We start from the raw sequence: 22595 nt of genomic DNA on the forward strand, positions 1-22595 counted from the left end.
ATTTAAGATTATAAAATACAATTCGTATCTATTTGTCTAAATTCAAGTTAAGAGTCAATTGGTTTGGACAAGTTTAAGTCCAATCCAAGCAATATTTCTAGGTGAAATATTTGTTTATGAATTTTAATTTGTTATCAATTAATTTTAAAAATTTATTGATGTAATTATTTCTAAGTCCAATCCAAGCATTATTTGTTTTGTTGATCAAATTCGACTCTCAGATTAGACAGGGTTGGGGGTTATGACCTTATGAGCTGCGTTGCACAGGGTGATGGCCATGCCGGTGGCACCATGTGACCACTGCACCAACTTGTCCCTTGCGTTGCCTTCATCGGATGGGTAATTGCGGGTGTGGGGGGAATCTGTTCTTCATCATGTACCTGAATGTGTCCTTAACATCCTTAGCGTACGTCTTGCCCAGAGAGAGGAAAGTGGAGCAGCACGTGAAGGATCCCAGCCAGGCCATGGGCTGCACCCCAGTAACTAGTGCCGTGCCATCTATACATCAATGTGCAAGCTATGTTATCGGATGCCCCAGGCCCAGATCGTCCACCGGCCAACACAGCCTGAATTACTTCTTCCCCAAGATGGTTGTTTATGAACAAGGCCGCCCATAAAAAACTGGCTCGACCATAGTGAAGCTCATAAGGCATCCCAAAACCCCACCCTCTTCCGGTGGAAGAGATTTGTCTTGCGCCACCTGAACATTGGTGAGATGATCAGCTTGGTACCGTTTAGTATGCAACCTTGGCTACTAGCCTACTATGCCGCACTGGCCTATTTACTAAGTACTAAATATTAATTTTCTGCTAACATCTGGCATTGCACAACCTGTTCAACGGGTGTTAGCAGCAGAAGTTAATTAGTATCAGATTTGTCGCTGCTCTGCGTCAAGATTGGGAGGGTACAAAGCGACGGAGCAAATCGAGAGAAAACGGGTAGGGTACAAAGCGTCGCGCCCCTGGTTTGACTTGAAACAGATCGGCGGCCATCTCTTCGTGGAGACGGGTAGAGATCGTCCGACAATGAGATTCATGGCGGGGTCAGATGATCCTGCTCAGACCGAAATGATCTTGCCCAGTGCCGTCGGCGGCAACTCTTCCAACGTTTTTGGGTGATGGGTGAGGAAGATCACCGCCATTGCTTGAAGTTGCAGTGGTGGCGGTGATTTTGATCATTGAAATCAAACTGGACCTAGGAGGGGAAGACTATAATAGGGAAGATGTAGAACGGGACTTCCAATTTGATTTAAGGGCAAAACCGATATTTTAGCCCTTTCATTAATATTTTACCGACAATGATAGTTTTCTGAAACAGTAGGGGTAGTATTAGATAATAGTCAACGGTAGGAGTAAAGTTAGTCAATTTCTTAAATTTTAAGGGTAGTTTAAGTAATTTCTCATATAATTATTATCGGGTTATAAATCAGATTAAACCGTGTTTTTATAATTAAAAAAATAGATAAAAATTTGAAAAAAATCTTAAAATTTTATTCTATATGAATTTTGATATGTACAGTTATTTATATATGCACTAATAAAATTGAAAATAAAATTATATATTAATATATTATATAATTGTTGTATATAATATACGATCGAGCCCATTGTGTCGTGCTACGGATCGAGCTGGTTCACGGGCCAAGTCTTAGGTTAGACTGGGCTACGGCTTAGCCCAAACCCGCATGGGCCCATGCCATGCTGTAGGCTAGGTTGATACGTGGGCCAAGTCTTAGGTTAGGCTCCTGAATATACCTATTCAAGGGCTCGGTAGCCCAATAGTTCAGTCCAACCCATTAACAACACTAAATTAATTAATTAAATAATTTGAGACAGTCTTTACCAATTTTATATTGATAATGCATGAAGTTTTACTTATTTATTTACTTATTTATTTACTTATTTTACTAAATTATTTAATTAGTTAATAATTTAATAATCTAACAAATTATTTAATTATTATTTATTTTATTTTATTAAATTAAATATATTATTATCCATAAATTTTTATTTATTTTAAATAGATATTATTTTATTTTACTTTTACAAATTTTTCACTATATAATAATTTACTTTTGATAAGTCACTTACCATCATCTTTTGCCCATGCAATTCCTCCCCTAGGTTTTAATCTAATATCCTAAATTCGTCTCGAATTCAACCTAGGGTTTTGATAATCGGGTCTGGTCGGATACCCGAAAATTCTCGCGAAATTGCCATTCCTACCCCTTCCTCTTGCGACGAGGACAGAGAGGCGGCGGTGAAACTCCTTTCTCTATCTCTCCCCTCTCGTTCTTCTCTCTCTAATTCTCTCTTACACATCCCCGTCATCCTTTTCTCTCTTAGTGACCTCCGGCTACTGTTCATCGTCTTCTTGACTAGAACAGAGGAGTTGCGGTGACGGCACCCTTCCCTCATTTTCATCCATTTCTAGCACGGTAAACTGTCAATTGGATCCCTTCCCTTCTCGGTCTTCGGCAAAATCCCCACCCAGACGATCATTTCTTCTTACTAAGCTTCTGGTTACAGATATCAGTCATTATTGCCGTTCGAAGAAGGAAACTCGGAACGATACACTCTCGGTTCCTCTGTTGCAGCGTCCAATCTCACGCTAAATTCATAAGTTCTTCTCCCATCGTAATCCTCCTTCCTTTCTCTTGTATCTTTTGATTTTTTTCTCTCGTTTTTCTATGGGATAGCGATCATCTGGGTGGTCGTCAGAGCCGGCGATGAAGCCTCTGCCGAACTGGCTTCCGTGAAGTCCTTGGAACCTACCCAGATTGGACTTGGCTTCCTCCTGCTGCTCTGATTATTTATTTATTTAGCTATCCAGAGAGAAGATTAGTGTTCTCTATGTTTTTTTCAGTTGTGATTTTCTATCTGAAGATATTGTTGATTATAATGCTATTCGTTTCATTATGTTTATGTTTTATCGATCACTGAAGGCCGAATCCTGTAGTTAGTAAGTCACGTAACATATTGCATCTTTTCCTTTTAACCGTTTCATTACGGTGGATTGTTATGTTTGTTTTGTTTATCTGAGGGTGAGACTTGATGTGTTTTGTTAATCGCTGTTTAGATATTAGGTTAAGTATGTTGTTTTGGTGATGCTTCATCCCAGCCGAATTGATACATTAGAATTGGGTTGTCTGTTTGATTTAGATTCACGATACTGTGATGAGGGATTTCGGACATCCTGTTATTTTTGTTGCCCTGAGGAAGCCTACCTAATCAATGATGATTGTCATAGCTAAAAATAAGAAAATAAAAAAAAAAAATTACAAGGAAAAATAACAAAACAAAGGGGAAAAAATAGAATATGACAACCAGGAATAGATACTGGAATGGAGATGGTCTTTGATGTACAGAACGGGAATGAGAAGGGTGATTGGCCGAGGAGGACAAATTAATCCAATCTAAAAACTGAATGAAAAACAAAATAATGAATAAATTGAGCAAAAATGGACGAAATGGGTGGCTAGTTCAATAGATTCCGCCATATTTAGGTGATAGAAGGGGAGAATAAGCTATCAAAGAGGAAACATTAAAAATGAAATAAAAAATGTAAAAAATAAAAAGAATAAAGAATAATAAAATAGAAAAGTAAAACAACAATACAAAAAAAAATAAGAAGAAGAAGAAAAAAATAAAAAATAAATGAATAGTAGTAATGATAAAAAAATGAGAATAGTAATAAAAAACATAGGATGAAAACCATAGGATAAATAAATTGCTGTTCCCATAAAACAAATAATCAAAATAAATAACTGATAAAATTAAATTAAAAAAAAGAAAGTAAAAAATAATAAAAATAAAGAAATAAAGAAATAAATAAAATATAAATAGGGTTCATTCTCTTGTGTTGGTTTGTTCTTGGCTTGTTTTGCTTTCTTTATTATTGATGTCTTTAGTTAATTAAAGAATTGCGTATTTTTATGCTCATGTTTGTTTGGGTCCCATATGGGCCCCACCTATCAGACCTGGGAGAGGGGTGCCTAATCCCTTCCCTTTCCTATCCGAGTCTTACCCAAACTAATTTAACCAGTTCCTTGGATTTGGAGTCACTATCAAACAAAATTATTTTTGAAAGTCATTCTTGGAGGTCCCATCACCTTCATTTCCTTCAAATGATGGGTGGTGACTCCAATTCAGCCCAAGTGAGCCTGACACTCACAAGTATTTCTCGAGCCCCGTGTGTTGGCAGCTCCAATCCCAGGGAAGCCACTTATCTTCTATATTTCAGCACAAGAACATTCTTTGGGAGCTCTCCTTGCACAAGTAAATGATGCTGGCAAGGAAAATGCACTGTATTACTTAAGTTGAACCTTAGTGGGTGCTGAATTAAACTATTCACCCATTGAGAAGACATGTCTTGCCTTAATCTTTGCCACAAAGAAGTTCCATCATTACATGTTGGCACACACCATACATTTGATCTATGAGCTAACCCCCTCAAGTACCACAAGACAAGGTCTGTTCTTTCTGGGAGACTAGCTAAATGAGCTCTTCTACTCTTAGAGTTTGAGATTGTCTGCATACCACAAAAGGCAGTGAAAGGTCAAGCTCTAGCCTACTTTCTTGCAGACCACCCAATTCCAGCCAACTGGGAATTCTTTGAGGAATTGCTAGATGAAGAGGTCTTCTATGTTGACATAATGACAACATGGATGATGTTCTTTGATGGAGCAGCTCAGAAGGATGGTGTAGGGGCAGGAGTAATGTTTGTGAGCCCTCAAAGAGAAGTCTTGCCATTTTCTTGTGCCTTTACCCAACTTTGTGCCAATAACATTGTGGAGTGTTAAGCTCTCATTATTGGCCTAAAGATGGCAATAGAAATGCAAATTCGCCAACTTACCATCTGTGGAGGTTCGAAGTTGGTTATTAATTAACTCTTAACAGAACATGAAGTGCAGAAGCTTGATCTGATGCCATGTCATCAATATGCAACCCAACTGCTAAAGCAAATTCGATGGTTTCACTATTGAGCATGTCCCTCGTAGTGAAAATAAACAAGCTGATGCTCTACCTAACCTTGTTGCAGTACTTACATTAGCCAAAGAAGAGAAAACAACATAGCCAATATGTGAAAAGTGGGTCATTCCCCATTTATTACTAGAGGAAGAGGAAGAAAGTGATGTTGTCTTTGTATTATGCCACTGAAACTGAGGATTGGAAGCAACTTCCGGAGGATCTTAAACACAAGACAGAGATATGGTACAAAACACTATGTTTTTTGTACTTCAACAACACACTTTATTGTCACTTGTTTAATGGTGTCTATATGAGGTGTCTTGGAGATGAGATTTGAAAAGCTCTTGAGCAGACCCATTCTGGGGTATGCAGAGCATATGAGTTAGGACCTAAACTCCATGAATGCATAAAAAGGATGGGCTTTTATTGGCTTACCATGGTGAAAGACTCCTTAGAATATGCTAAACATTGCCAGACTTGTTAGTTCCATGGATGGCAAACCACCTGAGCCATTACATCTAACTATTGCTTCTTGGCCTTTTGACAGATGGGGAGTTGATGTAGTTGGTCTTCTTCCTAAAACTTCTAAAGGGAATCTTTTCATTCTTGCTGCGACAGATTACTTCTCAAAGTGGGAAGGGGTTTGTTCCGCGTAAGAAAGTAAAGAAAAAAACAGTGGTGGAGTTCATCAAGACAAATATTGTCTATAGGTAAGGCATTCCACTTTACAATGTGACCAACAATGGGAAGCCATTCAGTAACCATTTGATGGATCAGTTCTGCATAAAATATGGAATCAAACAAAGGTGCTCAACCATGGACAATGCAACTGCTAATGGATTAGCAGAAGCCTTTAATAAGACTTTGTGTAAATTATTGGAGAAGATAGCTTCCAAGTCCAAGAAAGGTTAGCATGAAAGAATGGGCAAGGCATTTTTTTTATAATTGAAATAATTTTATTAATCAGCAATATACAATAGTACAAAGTCCCCAAGGAAAGGCACGAGTTGCAACCTCTTCGGGCTAGTTAAGTACAGATTTCCAGATTAATAATAACTTACAAAGAAGCACAAAAAAGATCTTCCCTAGAAACCCCCTGTTTGGCTAAAGCATCAGCCATAGAATTAGCAGACCTACTAACCCATTTTACCTCAACTCTCATATTGCTGGTTAACCACTTTACTTTTTTGATGAGATCTTTGTAGCCCCAAATGGTGGTATCCGGGTTTAGAAGCCACCTTGTTACCACCTGAGAGTCCCCTTCAATTAGGAGATGCTCCACCCCAAGCTGGTTAGTGATCTGAATTCCTTGTACTGCAGCAAGGACTTCTGCCCTTGTGGAGTCCCCCACTCCCACCGGTCCTGTGAGTAAGGAAATTATGTTGCTGTCCTTATTTCTCAGGATACGCCCTATTCCTGAAGGCTCGGGGTTGCCTTGGCTGCTTCCATCAAAGTTCAGCTTGATGAGACCTTCCAAAGGCGAAACCCATTCTGACAGAATTCTATTCTTCTTTTTTTTTATGAATAAATTCTATTCTTCTTTGTTGAAGTATTAGCTATTACTAGCCAATTCCTCCACAAGTCATCAAAAATATCCACGGTTTTCAGCCAATGGATTGCTCTTGTTAGGATGCAGTCCTTCACTTTATCTAATCCTCTTTCCTTCTCTAAGAAAATTCTTGCATTCCTTTCCTCCCAAAGTGTCCACAAAGTGGCTGCCCTGACACATTTCCACATGGCCTTACCTCTTCTAGTGTGCCAAACAAAAACATATGGGTTGAATAACGAGCTTAAATTAGAAGGCATAGACCACCTACCTCCAAATAAACAAAGGCTCCAACTCCATATAGCTGTAGCAAAGGAACAAGAGATCAGCAAATGCATACAGTCCTCATTCTCGGCCTTACACAAGGAGTACCAATTTGGGGAAAGACAAAGAGAGGGTCTCTTTTTCTGTAAGTTTTCCAAAGTATTGATTTTCCCATAGAAGACTTCCCAGCAGAATACAACAATTTTTGGGGGAATAGGTCACGCCCAGACTTCTTTGAAAGGCAATTTTTGGGTAAGGCATTATTGTACCTCTTTTTGTACACCTTACCCTAAGGTGTGATTGCCTAGACATTCTCTTCTCTTCTTCCTATTTGATATTTATTTTCGGTTCTACACATCTACAACTTGAGTTTAGTTTCAAGAGTAGTGCTGAATCACAAAGTTCTTGTATCACCATGCTTCGATTTCTTGTCAAGATTTTAGAAGAAAAATGTTATGGGAATGAAGTTTCCAACGAGTGAGGAAAATTCTATTGCATAGTGTTGATTAGTAGAGGTTATTGTTAGGGTGTATGGATGTGTTAGGGAGCAAGCTTTGGGTCCTTTGAGGAGGATTGGATTTTGATAGCAAATGTGCTGTGATATTTAAGGGCTAAGGGAAAGGAAATTTTTTTTGGTACTTCAAGGGGCTTGAAGGGATTTGGATTTTTCGGTTTTAAGTACTTTTCCTTGTGGGTGATATCTTGTCACTTTCTTGTGCCTTCTCTCATTTTCAATAAATTTTCTTTTTTATTTATAACTAAAAGAAGGTTTTGATAAGGATCATGAACTTATTGTTATTATTGTTGTTGATGTTGTTAGTGTTATTATTATTATTGTTATTGTTTTTGTGATCGTCATCATAATCCCTGAAATTGCATTGCTGAAAGTAGTTGCCATTGCTGATTTTCTGTCCAGGCCCTCTCTTAGGTGGGACAGATTAAACGGATGCTGTATGCCCGAGCCCAAGACAAAATCTATCTGTTGGCTTTGAGAACCGTTCATTGGGAGCCTATTAATTGAATGCTTCAAGCCCAAACTAGACAAACACATTTTGGGCCTCAAATATTTAAATTCGGCCTACTGACATAAAGATTAATGACAAGACACAACTTGTGAGTTGTAAGATCTGGTAGTTCAATAGAAAGAATGGAGAAGACAACTGCTGAAGCTTCCAGTGACCAAAATGTCTCAGTACCGGTGTCAATTTGGGAAGCATTTCGGTTGCATTTGATCTGTGGGTTAGGGTTAGCAGTAGCATTCTGGGTTGCCCACAACATCTATTCTATTGATCTCATTTCTAACCCTGATCAGACCCTATTTCTCATCTGGGTACATTAAGCATACCAATTTTAATGGAGACTGGCTATGCTTCCGAAAAAAATCTAATTCGTTGTTTTTTGTTGATATAAATATTTTGGTAGGTTATCGAGACACCAATAATAATTGGAGTTTACAGTATCTCACGATGGAATCCCAAGCAATGCTCGGTAACTTTCTGATCTCCTGTTCTTAGTTTTAATTTGTGGCTTTGATCTGTTCTATATGTCTAATATTTGATAATTTATTAGGGTTTTGATAATTGTTAACAGTTCTTGAAGGCGGTTGGACATGGCTTACTAGGAATTCCAGCTGGTGAGTATGCATTCTAAGTTCTAATAGTTTAACCTTTGAGAGTTTCCTTGTGAAATTTGATTAGTAATATATTTAATGCTTGAATTGGTTCTTGTGTTCTACATTTTGGAAACTAGTTTTAAACTTACACAAAATGGTAGACAACTCTGCCTTTTAACCATTCGACAGAATTACGATGTGATCAGACAAAAGGATGGTGTGCATTATACTTTGGTAGTGTTTGACCCAGTTGAATCTACACTTGTGGCTTATGGGCTAAGAACATAAGCAGTTGATTCTCGATTGGTACTTTCCATTTTCTCCCCTAATATTGGGTATTTGGGTCTTAAGTTAGAGGGGCAATTTGATTATTCAGAAAATTTGTTCAAATATTTCCGGACACTATATTTAAAATGATTATCAATGATCTGGTTTACAAGTCAGTTGCTTGGGAGTTTGATTGCAGTTAACCTTTAAAGTAAGTAGTTGCAAAAGCAGATAGCTGTTCTTGGAGATGGATAGTTAAGTAGTCCCAACATTTTGTGCTTACTGCTATTTGTCCATTAGCTAAAAACACTTCACCCATAACCATAAAGGACTTTGATGTGGCCAAACACAGTTTGACACTCAATACTGTTATATGGCCCCCAAGATCTGCTTTTGCCATAGGTTAAGTTGTGATAAATTCCACTGTAATCAATTGAAGGTTTCTTATTCTTTTTGTTGAGTCATTTTTTCCCTTTATTGATACACTTCTTTCTAGTAATATTTTTAAACTTTCACATGTTTTATGCACTTTTAATTTATGAAGTGCTTGCTATTTCTTAGTGCTTCATATTTTCTGCAGAATAACTTGTATAACTTCTGTTCTTGTAGGGGCATTTCTAAATGCTTTTGGAGCTATTGTTTTGGGGGCACCTATTGGATTTCTGTGAGTGATGTTTATATGCACCCATACAAAATTGCTAGAAATAATACAACCACTGGGAGATATTTATGGATAATCTCTTAGAAGATGCTCTTGTATTCAACTCTGCTAAACGTTCTTTGTACTTCATTTTTTGATGGAGACAGGTATATAAAGAGAACCATTAGCTGGTCCCTGCTCATGTCCTTGTTCACTGTGAGCACCAAACCCTTGTCTTCCTCTTTATGATCTTGATTGAATACCTTATTGTTTTAGTGACCCAAGTGAGTAAAAGAGAGCCATTGAACTTGTATTTAATCTTATGGGTTGATCTTGGATATTTCCTGCAGTGAAGAACAATTCCCCTTACGTGTAAAATAAATGATCTTGGATATTTTCTGGAGTGAATGAAAACTCCCTTACATTTAAACACAAAAATTGAGATCCGCAAAAGCCTCAGATACTGGCTTTACATACAATGAATAAGAAGTTGCCCCTTCTAGACTTTTTATTTACTGATAGATAACAATTCACCATATGGTAAAATCTTGGGGTGACTAGTGTGAGAGTTTGGTTTGAGTCTGAGAGCTGCAAGTTTTTGCAAGAAATGCTGGAACCAACATTGAGTGTAACAATTCACCATATATATAGAATCTGCATACAAGGAGGAACCAGCGATTTCAAACAAAAATTAAGAACTCTCCAAGGCAGCACCCCACCTCTTTAAAGCATATCCTCCACGGAAAGGTTACAAAGAATCCCATCCAAAAGCTTTTATATAAAAACCTAACAAGGGTGCAATTCCCTGCCTACACAAAAAGGAGAGGCCAAGAGCTCAAAACCCATAGATCAGCAATTAGGGATAAATGATATGGGGCAGACAAGTGCGTATGAAGTAAAACTTCTCAATTCTCAAGTTCATATCCTTCTTGTAGTTTTCTATTCTTCTAGCTATAACTGTGAGTTATAGAAATTTGTGTGTGTGTGCCTGTGGATGTGTGATTGAAGTTATCATATTTTTCAAGGTACCAAGGCAAAGCTAGGCAATGGGGGATCTTGTAGTTAGGGACATGGTTCAAAGTATCGATACGATATGCCTCGTATTGGGTGTATTGTATCGTATCTTTTGAAAATGATACGGTCCGAAATGCCTGTTTCTAGGTGTTTCAGACCCCCAATTTTTTTAATAATAAAAAGCATGCTAAAAGCTTCCCAAAAACCAAAATTTGAAAAAAAAAAACTAAAAAAAAATAGAGTTTCGGCCGTTTATAAGTGCCGATACGATACGGCCGAAACACGTATCGTATCGATACTTTGAACCTTGGTTAGGGGCTTGGGCTTCTGCTTAACTCCTTTTTTAACAAAAATATAAATCCCAGGGTAGTCATAGTCCCTGGTTTCATGGCAACCAGCAGTCATCTTTCGCTAATAATTGTCAATAATCCTTGTGAAATAAGTATAGCCCCATATCAAAACATAGAACATCAACATATGCACGAGAAGAACAATAAAGAAAAGAAAACATGCCTTTTCTGCTATTATGTGTTGATTTGGTGAAATCTTGAACTTCAAGTTCTTCTTTGCTTATTGGTTCAGGTTTTGAAGTCTTCAAGGATTCAAGACAATCCATTGACCTTTTTTTTGGTAGCAATCCATTGACTTGTATGCTGATCAAACTTGAACAAATAACTAACCTTGTACCAAAACAACTTGGTGCTTGGGTAAGATGATCCCCCATGGGAAAGAAAAGCTTGGCTGTTTGGGAAAAACAGCCTGAGCTGTTTTGAAGCTTCCTGCACATGACACATTACCCCATTAGTTCTTTATTTGTCTTTTTAATTAAAAGAATATTGATTGCAATTGCTCTTTTAACCCACATCCATGCTAATGTGTCACGCACACGAAACTTCAAAACAGCCCAGGTTGTTTTTCCCAAACAGCCTTCCCCCTTGACACCTAGAAATTGCCTTGATTACTATTGCAATTATGAATGTGCTTATGAACTTAAGTTCACCCTACAATTTTCTAAATTATTCATGAATATGTAGTAGAAATACCTCCAGATTGTGTTCTCTGTTTTTCATGTCTAACATGCTATATCTTTATTACATTGGTTACTGAAGTAGATAACTAACCTGTCTGTATTTTTGCAGTTTGCACCTGCAGCTTCTGTTTTTGGTTCATCATGGAACAATTGGCAGCGCCTGTTTGTATATGCCAAGTAAGCATTTCGGTTTATGAAGTTTTACCTATTTCCATGTGCAAAATCATAATGCTCAGTTTGGAAGGAGTACAAAATGCAAATATGTACAGTGCAAAAACATATAAAATAATACAAAATACAAGGTTTTGCACTCTACATACAAAATACAAGGTTTTGCACTCTAAATGTCAATTGTCAAGTAACCTAGTTTCAAATGCAAATTTGTACAAGGATGTTATGCAATCATAATTCTCAATTTTTGTCTACTATGTGCTATTTATGATGGATTACATATAAATTTTCTCAGGCCAGCTGGCATTGTTGATTACATGATTTGTCTACCAGCTCATGGGACTGTTATTGGAGCTTGGCTTGGGGCTTGGCCTATGCCCCTTGATTGGGAAAGGCCATGGCAGGTAAGATTTTCTTGCTCCTAATTTAATTAGAATTTATGACATTTATTTGTTATTTTGTTTGAATTCCTACTTTTCCTCTTCAATATCAGTTGGGTTAACATCACCAATAATATGCATGTTCTCAAATCCATTTATATGTGTCAGAATTGTTAGAAGTGGTTAACAGGGGCAGTATTGTCATTTTCATGTTATTCTTTCTCTCTTATATCTGCTGTAATTTTCCTAAGGGTGTTGTAACCATTTCAGCCTTAGTAGAATGTTAATACAACCTGGTTCGACAGAAGGAGAATAGAACAGATTTCTCCTTTCTTGTCTTCCCTCTTTTCTTCTCCTATTCTTCTCTTTCCCTTCCCTTTCTCTTCTTATCTTCTTCTCTTTATTTTTTTCTATCCTTTTCTTCACTTTTTCCTCACTTTATTAAAGTTGGAACATGGTATCAGAGCCTTGAGGTCAACTGTACTGTTCGCGGCACTGTTCACCTCCCAACTTATTGTGCCCTAAGAATAGAGAATATTCTCTATTCTTGTTGGAAAGGAAAATGACTTAAGGGGGCTGATCGCCTACTTGGAAAAGAGGCTTTAATGCCTCAAGTTGCAGTGTTGTGTGAGTTGCTGTTTTTCTAAAAGCCCTCTATTCAGTAATTCGAAGAGGGCAGCTTTGTGATGTTTTGAGTTGTGAGGTAGGTGCTCCTCAATGTGTGGTGATTTGTAGTGGTTTGTGTTGTGGTAACACCTTTTGGTAAGTATGCAATCTTTCTCAAGTGTTTCTAAAGTAGAGGGTTGATGATTCTTAGCGTTTTTCCTAAAGAGAAAGGTGTGTTACAGGAGTTGCATACTAGCTGTTTGACAATTTGCCTAGGTAACAAATCAGTGATCTCCTCTCACTCATGGCTTCATCAAATGGCTAAACCTACAGTAGTTGTGCAATCAGATTTCGTGACTTCTCAATTAACTACGATGAAACTCAATGGTACTAATTATGTCCCATGGGCCAAGTTGGTTGAGGTATCTCTCATTGCAAGAGGCAAGCTGAAGTACATCAAGGAGGGTCCATTGAAAAGTGAATCAGAAGGGTACAATGAATGGGTACAAGAGAATGCCCAAATTATGACATCACTTTGGAATAGTATGGAGAATCACATTAGTATAAACCTTATGTTTCTAGACATGACCAAGGAGATTTGGGGCCATGCCAAGCAATTGTACTCTGGACAAGACAATGTCACAAGAATTTACCAGTTGTACCAAGATTATTTTTTCTTCAACAAGGAGATATAAGTGTTGAAGAATACAATACTTCTCTAAAAAGATTAAGGAATAAGCTCAATGTTTATCAACCCCTATTCACTGATTTGAAGACTCAACAAGAACAACGAGAACATCTAGATGTAGCAAGATTTTTATCTAGGTTGAGGTCTGAACTTGAACCAGTGCAGACCCAAATCTTAGGGAGCAGTGATCTCCTATCCTTGTCTGAGGTTTTCTCTCGCATAAGGAGAGCCTCAAATCCACATAGTGATCATCCCCCACCTTTAGAGAGATCAGCCATGGTGGTTTCCAGAGGAGGTTTTCCTAGTAGACATATGCGTGGTAGAGGTGGAGGAAATGTGAGGGGTTTTGGCCGTGGGCCCAGAGGTGCACAAGGAGGTGGTAGAGAGTTTGGTGGTGCAAGGGGTGGTGGTCGTCATAGTGATAGTGGCCGTGGGTCAGCCTGTGATTGCTCACATTGTGGACGGGAAGGTCACACAGTCAACTTTTGTTATGATCTTGATGGCCCTCCATCCTCCTGGGCTAACCAAGCAATGGTGGAAGGTGATTTTGGGAGTTTTAGTGTGGTTGGAATTGCTCCTACTTCCAAGGTTGGTAAGGATAAAGACAATTTCTATCTCACGTGAGGAGTATGAAAATCTTCGCCAGTCTACCTCTTCTAGTTCTGCCACTGCTACACTTGTGAAGTTAGATACTATTTGTCTTGCTTTTAGTTCTTCACCTTCACCTTGGGTAATTGATTCTAGAGCTTCAGACCACATGAATGGCTCCTCAAATATGTTTGTATCCTTGTCACCACCGTCTACTTCTCAAATTGTTACCTTAGCTGATGGTTCTTCTTCTACTATTACTGGTACCGGTAATGTGTCTCTTGGTTCTAACCTTAGTTTACACTCGGTTTTTTATGTTCTAAATTTCCCTTTAGTTTCTTGTCTATAAGTAAGCTTACTCAAACCCGTCATTGTTCAGTAACATTTAACCTTCATATTTTGTCTTTTAGGATCTCAAGACGGCGGGGAAGACGATTGGTGGTGGTTGTGAAGTTGGAGGACTGTCTACTTGGATGACCATGGTCCTTAGAAGGCTCTTCATTCCTCTCTTACACCACATCAATGGCATTGTCGTCTTAGTCATCCTTCTCAACTAGATTGTGATTCATGTTAGTTAAGTAAACATCATAGTGTCTTTTGTTCCTAGGGATGATAAGAGATTCCTAAGTCCTTTTGCTTTAGTCCACTCAGGTGTTTGGGGTCCTAGTTGTGTGTCATCTTATAATGGATTCAGATATTTTGTAACATTTATTGATGACTATTCAAGAATGACATGGATTTACTTAATGAGGATCATTCAGAATTGTTCTCTATTTTTCTATCTTTTCATGCTAAGATAAAGAATTAGTTTGGTGTATGCATTAAAGTGTTTCGTTCAGATAATGCCAATGAATACTTTCATAATAATTTTCAGTCTTATTTTGACTCTCATGGTATTATACATCAGTCCTCATGTTCACACACTCAGCAAAATGGTGTAGCTAAGAGAAAAAATCGCCATGTGATTAAAATTGCTCGGACCTTGTTGATTCAAATGGCAGTTCCTAAAATATATTAGAGTGATGTAGTTCTCACCTCTTGTTTTCTCATAAACTGTATGCCTTTTCAATCCTAGATGGCAAGTCACCTTTCTCTATCTTTTTTCCTTCCACCTCACCTTTCTCTCTTCCTCGTGTGTTTGGTTGTGTGTGTTTTGTTCACAAATTGGGTCCAGGCCATGATAAACTTGACTCCGGAGCTATTAGATGTGTTTTTCTTGGTTAATCTCATGCTCAGAAAGGTTACAAATGCTATGACCCTATTTTACGGAAAGCTTTTGTTGCTCCGGATGTTACCTTCTTTGAGAGTTTACCTTTATTTCTTTGGACATGAACCTTCTCCTTCTATTCCTCTTCCCTTTGAATCTGGTGATGTCTTTATTCCCTTGCCTACTATGAAAGAGCCTATTCAACCATTTATTCACAGAGTGTACTCTAGACGTGATAGACAACTAGAATTGTCACCAGTAGTTGATCCAGCTCCAGCTTCTGACATGCCACCAGAGTCTTTGCTGTTGATAAATCCACCATCCGCAGATCTTGATTTTCCTATTGCCCATCGTAAAGGTAAGCGTACTTGCACAGATCACTCCCTTTCTCGGTATGTCTCCTTTGCTCACTTGTCTCCTTCACATCAACGTTTTATTTCCCTTCTATCCTCTGTTTCTCTATTGTGTTCTCTATAGGAAGCCCTCTCATTTCCTAACTGGAAGAAGGTGATGGATGAAGTATTTCATGCTCTTCAGTCCAATAATACTTGGGATCTCACTTCCTTACCACCTGGGAACCAGGCCGTTGCTTGTCGATGGGTATATATAGTTAAACACCATCAAGATGGCAGTATTGAGTGGTTTAAAGCTCGACTTGTTGCAAAGGGGTATACTCAGACCTATGGTGTGGACTATTGGAAAACCTTTTTTCTTGTGGCTAAAATAGGTTTTGTACGAGTGCTCATTTCTTTAGCTGCCCACTTTGCATGGCCCGTATTTTAGCTTGATGTAAAAAATGTGCTTCTCCATGGTGATCTTCAAGAGGTATATATGGAGCAACCTCCTAGGTATGTTGCTCAGGGGTAGTCAGGAAAGGTGTGTCGATTGGGCTGAAGCAATCACCACGGGCATGGTTCGGTCGTTTTAGTAGTGTGGTGCAAGATTTTGGCTTGAAACAATGCAATGTTGATGACTCTGTGTTTAGTAGAGACTCGTCATCTGGGAAGATCATTCTAGTAGTGTACGTTGATGATATTGTTCTCACTAGCAATGATACACATGGAATTGATGAGTTGAAACAGTTCCTACAGCAACACTTTCAAACTAAAGATCTAGGAACCTTGAAGTTCTTTCTTGGAATTGAGGTAGCTCGATCGAAGTGGGGAATCTCTCTGCCACAAAGAAAGTATGTTTTAGATATGTTGGATGAAACTGGGTTGTTAGGATCCAAGTCAGTTGAAACTCCCATGGATCCCAATGTGAAGATGACTGATAGTCAAGGGGAGCCATTAGAAGACCCTATAAAGTATCAGAGACTAGTAGGCAAGTTGATCTATCTTACCATCACTTGGCCTGACATCTCCTTTAGTGTTAGAGTCCTCAGTCAATTCATGCAAAATCCAACAACTGCTCATTGGGATGGTGTTATGAGGGTACTGAAGTATCTAAAGGGTGCTCCTGGTCGAGGGCTTTTGTATAAGAAAGGGGGAGATATGTCTCTGGTAGGGTACTTAGGTGCAGATTGGGCAGGGTCTCCGATGGACAGGAAGTCTACTACAGGTTATTGTACTTTCTTGTGCAGACATCTCATTACTTGGAAGAGCAAGAAGTAGAACGTAGTTGCTAGGAGTAACGCTGAAGCTGAATGCGGGGCAATGGCCCATGCTACCTGTGAGCTAGTCTGGTTGAAGCATCTTCTTCAAGAGATGAATATCACAATTTGTCAACCCATTAAATTGTTATGTGACAACCACGCTGCAACACATATTGCCTCTAATCTAGTGTTTCATGAAAGGACTAAACACATCGAAGTTGATTTCCTTTTTGTGAGAGAGAAAGTGACAAGTGGAGAGGTTGTTACACCCTATGTTAAATTTGAAGACCAAGTAGCTGATATTTTTACTAAAAGCGTGGGTCGCTCAACAATGGACTATATTTGTAACAAGCTGGAACTTTATGATATATATGCTCCAGCTTGAGGGGGAGTGTTAGAATTGTTAGAAGTAGTTAACAGGGGCAGTATTGTCATTTTCATGTTATTCTTTCTTTCTTATGTCTGCTGTAATTTTCCTAAGGGTATTGTAATCATTTCAGTCTTAGTAGAATGTTAATACAACCTGGGTCGACAGTAAAGAGAATAGAACAGATTTCTCCTTTCTTGTCTTCCCTCTTTTCCTCTATTCTTCTCTTTCCTTTCCCTTTCCCTTTCTCTTCCTATCTTCTTTTTCTTTCTTCTATCCTTTTCTTCACTTTTTCCTCACTTTATTAAAGTTGGAAGAATATGTGTAATTGCTAATTTGCTATTTTACCTGATTATTTAAGGTGGTACTAAATCCTTGCCTAAAATTTTGTTCTATATTATGGATAAAATCTTGTCTGAGTGTAAGATGGTACACTTACTTCAAATCTAATCATTAATGTCAAGATTAGAGAGATTTATACATAGTTTGGGACACATGTTTCTTTGTTTTAGGAGTTTGAGTCATGTTGGGGGGTGGTGGTTTTGTGAGTTCTGTTGTACTTTTTTGTTTAGCGCTGTATTGGTTGATCTGTGATCACCATTTGTACTCTTTTTTCTTTTAATAAAATTTTTGTTTTACCTTAAAAAATGTTGATTTTTGTTTGTCCATTTGCAAGGGCCTCCTTTATAACAATGTCTATCAGGGATTTCAGAAACAAGTATAATCATGGACATATATAAGGCAAAATAACTCTCCATTTCTTGACTCTAGGGCGCTGATATAGATACAAGTGTTCCATATGATATGATAATACCATCTTTTTAAATTGGGAAAACCTATGATACCAGAAAGACATAGTACCGGAAGAGCTTTAACCAATCAAAACATCCCCATGAATTTTGATGAATACCACCAGATTGGTCACCTCTTATATGATACTGGCTGATTGGCAGTAAGTTTTTCTGATGTCATGTCTTTCCAGTATCATAGTTGAACCCATTTAAATTTAACAAAACTTTCAGCATGTATAGATTTTTCTATCAACTTAGCATATACAAGTTTATTATATTATGATTTGTTAAAATATACAGTAAATACATCTTAGAGGTATCCATGTGGTAAAATGTACTTTAGAAGTGTCATCACTCTTTCTGGTGTCGTGTAGGATACATATCATGCCTGACATGGGTAGAATGGAGATTCTGATCATAATAGCTGACTAACATACGATTTTCTTGGAAGTGACGACCCTGTTAAATGTTGCATACAGGAGACTGAATTGTTTAGGAAACAGATTTGAATGGGGTGGAAATCAGACACAGGACATGTGGAGGGCCAACTTATCTGATGGATGACCTGGAACTTCTTGTTCACGGAAGGAAAAAGATCATCTATTAATGGTAAGAGAGGAAAACACATCAATATTGTAAACATCAAGCCAAAAAGAGCTAATAGCCCTCAATCAATGTCTATAGAAGTATATCTGGAAAACCCAGGAGACCGAGACACAAGTATGTTTATTGGACTGAAATAGTCACCATGGTCCTGTTAGTTCTGTAGACATATCAGCATTCCCTATGGATAAGGGCAGTGGAGATGTCCTGTCTCAGTTTTCCAACTGAACAACCATTGGAACTCTGGAATTCAATAAGAGGACCAATGAAGTATCATTTCCAGATGAATCATGAAATAGCGTTGATACTCTAGATATCATATTACCAATTACAAACAAAAGAATCAAGTTAAATCCCTTTAACACATCCATCATAAAGCCTATAAGCTATAATGACTGGACTTATAAATAATATTCCTACTCAAGAACACAAATGGGTGGAAGAAATGGTTGAACTCACACTGTGTGTTGGGCTTTAATATGCAACGAATTTAATGGTGTTTGCTTGCATCAAGGACTTGCTGAGATGATGGAATATAATAGCAGGTTTTCAATCTAGGGTGCCTCGATGAGTAGTGGAATGGTCTGTTCCAGGAGAAGGGAGGTGCAAAATAAATTTTGATGGGTGGCTTTTTAGGGAATCCTGGAGAATCTGGAGTAGTGGAGTGGTTAGGGATTCCAGAGGTAATTTAATGCTGATTTACTCTGGTCCTGTTGGGTATGGAAATTCGTTAAGAGCTGAATTATTGGCCTTAATTCAAGGACTAAAGTTGAGCTTGCAACAGGGATTGACAGCTGTAGAAGTAGATAGGAACTGTCAAACAATCATTCAGTGGATGAATTCTCAAGATTTGATCCCATGGCAGTTCAGATATTTGGTGAGATTAGCTCACTTTTTAGGCCTCTTTGCATGCTTCATTCAACTGGCTCCCAAGGAGTGCTAATTCGTTAGCTGATTTGTTGGCAAGAAGTGGAGTAGGTGGAGATAGTTTGAATTGGGGATGCCCAGGGCCGGCTTGTAATTTGTAAGCTTTTTTCTTTGTTTTTGCGTTTGTTGGTGTTTGGGGCTTTTGGGAAATTTCAGTTTGTAACTTTGTTTTGTGCTTATTGCTTTGAGCCTTATTTTGTACCTCATGGTTTGTCGTTCTTTCTTGATGAAATTTCTTGTCACTTATAAAAAAAACAAAAAACAAAAATCCCTTTTCTAGATGATGCCTATGTTTAATAATCCTGGAACCTCTTTCCAGTTCCCATAAAACAGCCAGCTCACCTCTTTCTGAAAAAAAAAAAAATCTTAGATTAAACTGTGCAAAATTTGGACTTCTTTCTGTTAAATAATAAAACAGACATGGCAGATATCTTTCCTATATTTCTGATGTTTCTTTATCACCAATACATCTGGACAAATTGAGAACTTAATGACACAAGACATTCCTGGTTTGCGAAGTTAAATGTTGTTTTTTGAAACTTGTCCTAATTGAATTAAACATGCACTAGTTGATTTCATCTTAGTGGCACCCCAATTTGCATAATTTTAGGGTATTCCTGGCATGAAGTTAATCACTGAGATGGATTCTTCATACTGCCAGCAAAATAAAAAAGAAACTATGCCATCATTGCAACAAATGAGCAAGACTCCATAAAAATAGCATGTTTTTTAAGTTCTAGGGTCCTGACTCTTCAAAATTTTTCTAGTCTTAAATGACATTCACATTATAGCTGGTTTACCAAATTGACTTATCCACGCTTGTCGTCAATGACAGGATTGGTCCTGTCAAGCTTTAGTGCCTGGTGTTCTTTCTCTTTTCAAATTCAAATAATGTTATTATCCTTTGCAGGAATGGCCAATTTCTGTCAGCTATGGAGCAATTGCTGGGTATATTATCGGAATGGTTGCATCTTTGGGCTTCATATTTATGTTTGACAGGAGACGGCCACATGTCAAAGGAGACTAATGGAACACTATCAACTCATACCCTCTTCATTCTCCTCAACCAATAACTGCAAGGCTATGAGCACTATTGGCTTGATACACGTAATTAGCCGCAATATGATCCTCGGTGAAAATGCATGACCTTATTGATCAGGGTTCACTATTTGAGAAGCAATTTTGTGCCCATTGAACCTCCATATGAGAAAATTATGATGTTTGATGCAGCATGATTTGAAGTTTGAGGAATGAGATTGACAAATTGTAATCGGAAATCTTGATATGAGAAATATCTAATGTAATTTTCAAAGCTTTGCATGAAAATGATTTACATTCTAGGTCCCCATTTGCTATCCTAATAAGATAATCAATGAATCAATAAGGATCTTAGATACACTGCAAGATTAGATCCCATTTCTTGCAAGGTGCAATTCGGCCTGTGGAAGCACATGATTGTCAATGAGCTAAAATTTACAAATTTGCCCAACTTAAATTGTGCTTAGCAAGGTTCAAAGTATCGGAAACGTCAAGTGAATCGGAAAGGCAATTTTAAGAGACATATCAGCCAATCGGGATATACCTTGGATACACATGTGTATCAAAGAAAAACTATGATACACTTGGAAACATTATAAATACTTTAATAAATCATAAAAATACATGAACAACACTAAATATAAGACCTTAATGAGGTGTATGTACATTAAATTAATATATTTTGATTGTTTTATGAAGAAACATATTGTAGTTAATTATAATTTCCTTAAAAATCCTATGCTTTAACTATAATTTATAAATTAAAATTCTTAAGTTTTAATGTTTTATGGGATGAGAAAAACCCAACTCTCCTATCCAATCATAAAACATGCATTGGTACAATTTTTAAGTGAAAATATAATTAATAATTATTTATTATTTATTTTCAAAAATTATAAAAAATAAATAAACATTATATAATATATTCAAAAAATAGTTATTAAAGAAGAAATTCCAATTGCTTTGTGGATATGATAGATCATCCATGAAATTATAATATATTCACTCATTGTGATCAAGTGATAAAATATAATTAATTATTTATTTATTTTTAATTCTAAAAATAAAAAATAAAAAAATAATTATTAAAGAAGAAATTCCAATTGGTATGTGGAAATGATAGATCATCCATATAATTATAATATATTTCAATTGTTGTGATCAAATGATAAAATATTATTAATTACTATTTATTTTTTAATTCTAAAAATATAAAATGATAAATAAATCCATAAATCTAAAGCATATTTAGTATTTATAGGCAAAGAAAAAAATATATTTTTCATTTTTTTGTTAATTTAGATTTTCCCTAAATATCTTCATGAAATTTCCATAAATCTATTGATAACACAACAAAATTGTGATTGTGAATGTAAGAAATGTAGATCAGCATAATTTTATACATTCAAGAAAAAAAGAAATCACAAGATATTATAGAAAATTGAAAAAAATTTACTTCTTTTTGCAATATTTTTTCAAATTTTGAAAAATCTTCAAAAAAAATAACAATTCACACTTGTTTCTTGTAAATCTTTGCAAATCTAACACTCTATGAATGAGGTTTGGAGTTTTAGAGTCATTTGGGGGGTGAAAGAATGCTTATTTCAAGGAAAAGAAACTTGCTTTCCCCCTTTTTTTTCAGTTTTTGGCCGTATGTTTTACATTGATATACTACCGATATGTCCTAATACACCTCCGATACACCCCGATACACATGAAATATCCCTTTTCTAAGTATTCTCTTTCATGTGTTACTTATGGTCACCAATCTTGACCATAAAAGTTGGGTCAGCCCTTGGTTGGATACATTGTTCCAAGTCGGGTGATATTGCAATATTAACAATCAAGTGAATTATTTGGTTATTATCCAAATAAAGGCCTCCATCAGGTTGTTAGGTGTATCAAAATAGTTCAAAACTTTTATTTGCCGTCTGTGAATCAGGTGGCATGATATTTGGAGGAATTTAACTACCGACACAAATGGGCTTATTCTAGGTTGCCTTGCAAATTATCATTGTTGCCTATGTATGTATATATCCATGCACGTGGGATGAATAAATGGATGCATACACACAGAGAGGCATGAGGCCTTCGGATAGATTTGACAGGAATTGTGTGAACATTATTAGCAATCAGTTCAAGGCCTAATTTCTGCAGCATGGACAGTCCAGACATATCCATTAAAGAGCATTTGTCATGAATATTCGGGAGATTTTACATTGAGTCAGTCACAAATAGTATTATAGCTCAATCTGCCTCAGCAAATGATAACAGCTGAAGCAGCAGGTCTGG

At 37.1% G+C, this 22595-nt stretch overlaps 1 protein-coding gene across 4 annotated transcripts; it reads left to right on the forward strand.

Moving 5' to 3' along the window:
- Positions 1-2107: 2107 nt before the first annotated feature.
- LOC104603233 (uncharacterized) lies at positions 2108-20591 on the forward strand. 4 transcript variants are annotated; one of them, XR_002023000.2, is made up of 11 exons: positions 2108-2437; positions 2529-2636; positions 7697-8110; positions 8203-8268; positions 8371-8413; positions 9269-9323; positions 9467-9515; positions 11453-11520; positions 11810-11918; positions 18215-18344; positions 20176-20591. XR_002023000.2 is itself a non-coding variant. In XM_010267209.3 (10 exons), exons 3-10 carry the CDS (start codon positions 7928-7930, stop codon positions 20290-20292), a joined length of 690 nt encoding a protein of 229 aa, XP_010265511.1. In that variant the 5' UTR covers positions 2110-2437; positions 2529-2636; positions 7697-7927; the 3' UTR covers positions 20293-20591. The 4 variants fall into 4 exon arrangements, 3 of the variants coding, with proteins under 3 accessions (XP_010265511.1, XP_088755232.1, XP_088755231.1); XM_010267209.3 differs by lacking the exon at positions 18215-18344 and having other exon boundaries at positions 2110-2437; XM_088899106.1 differs by lacking the exon at positions 18215-18344 and having other exon boundaries at positions 2110-2437; positions 7709-8110.
- Positions 20592-22595: the final 2004 nt, after the last annotated feature.

This window comes from Nelumbo nucifera, chromosome 2 (genome assembly GCF_055504915.1).
Source record: "Nelumbo nucifera cultivar China Antique chromosome 2, China Antique-T2T, whole genome shotgun sequence".
NCBI lineage: Eukaryota > Viridiplantae > Streptophyta > Magnoliopsida > Proteales > Nelumbonaceae > Nelumbo > Nelumbo nucifera.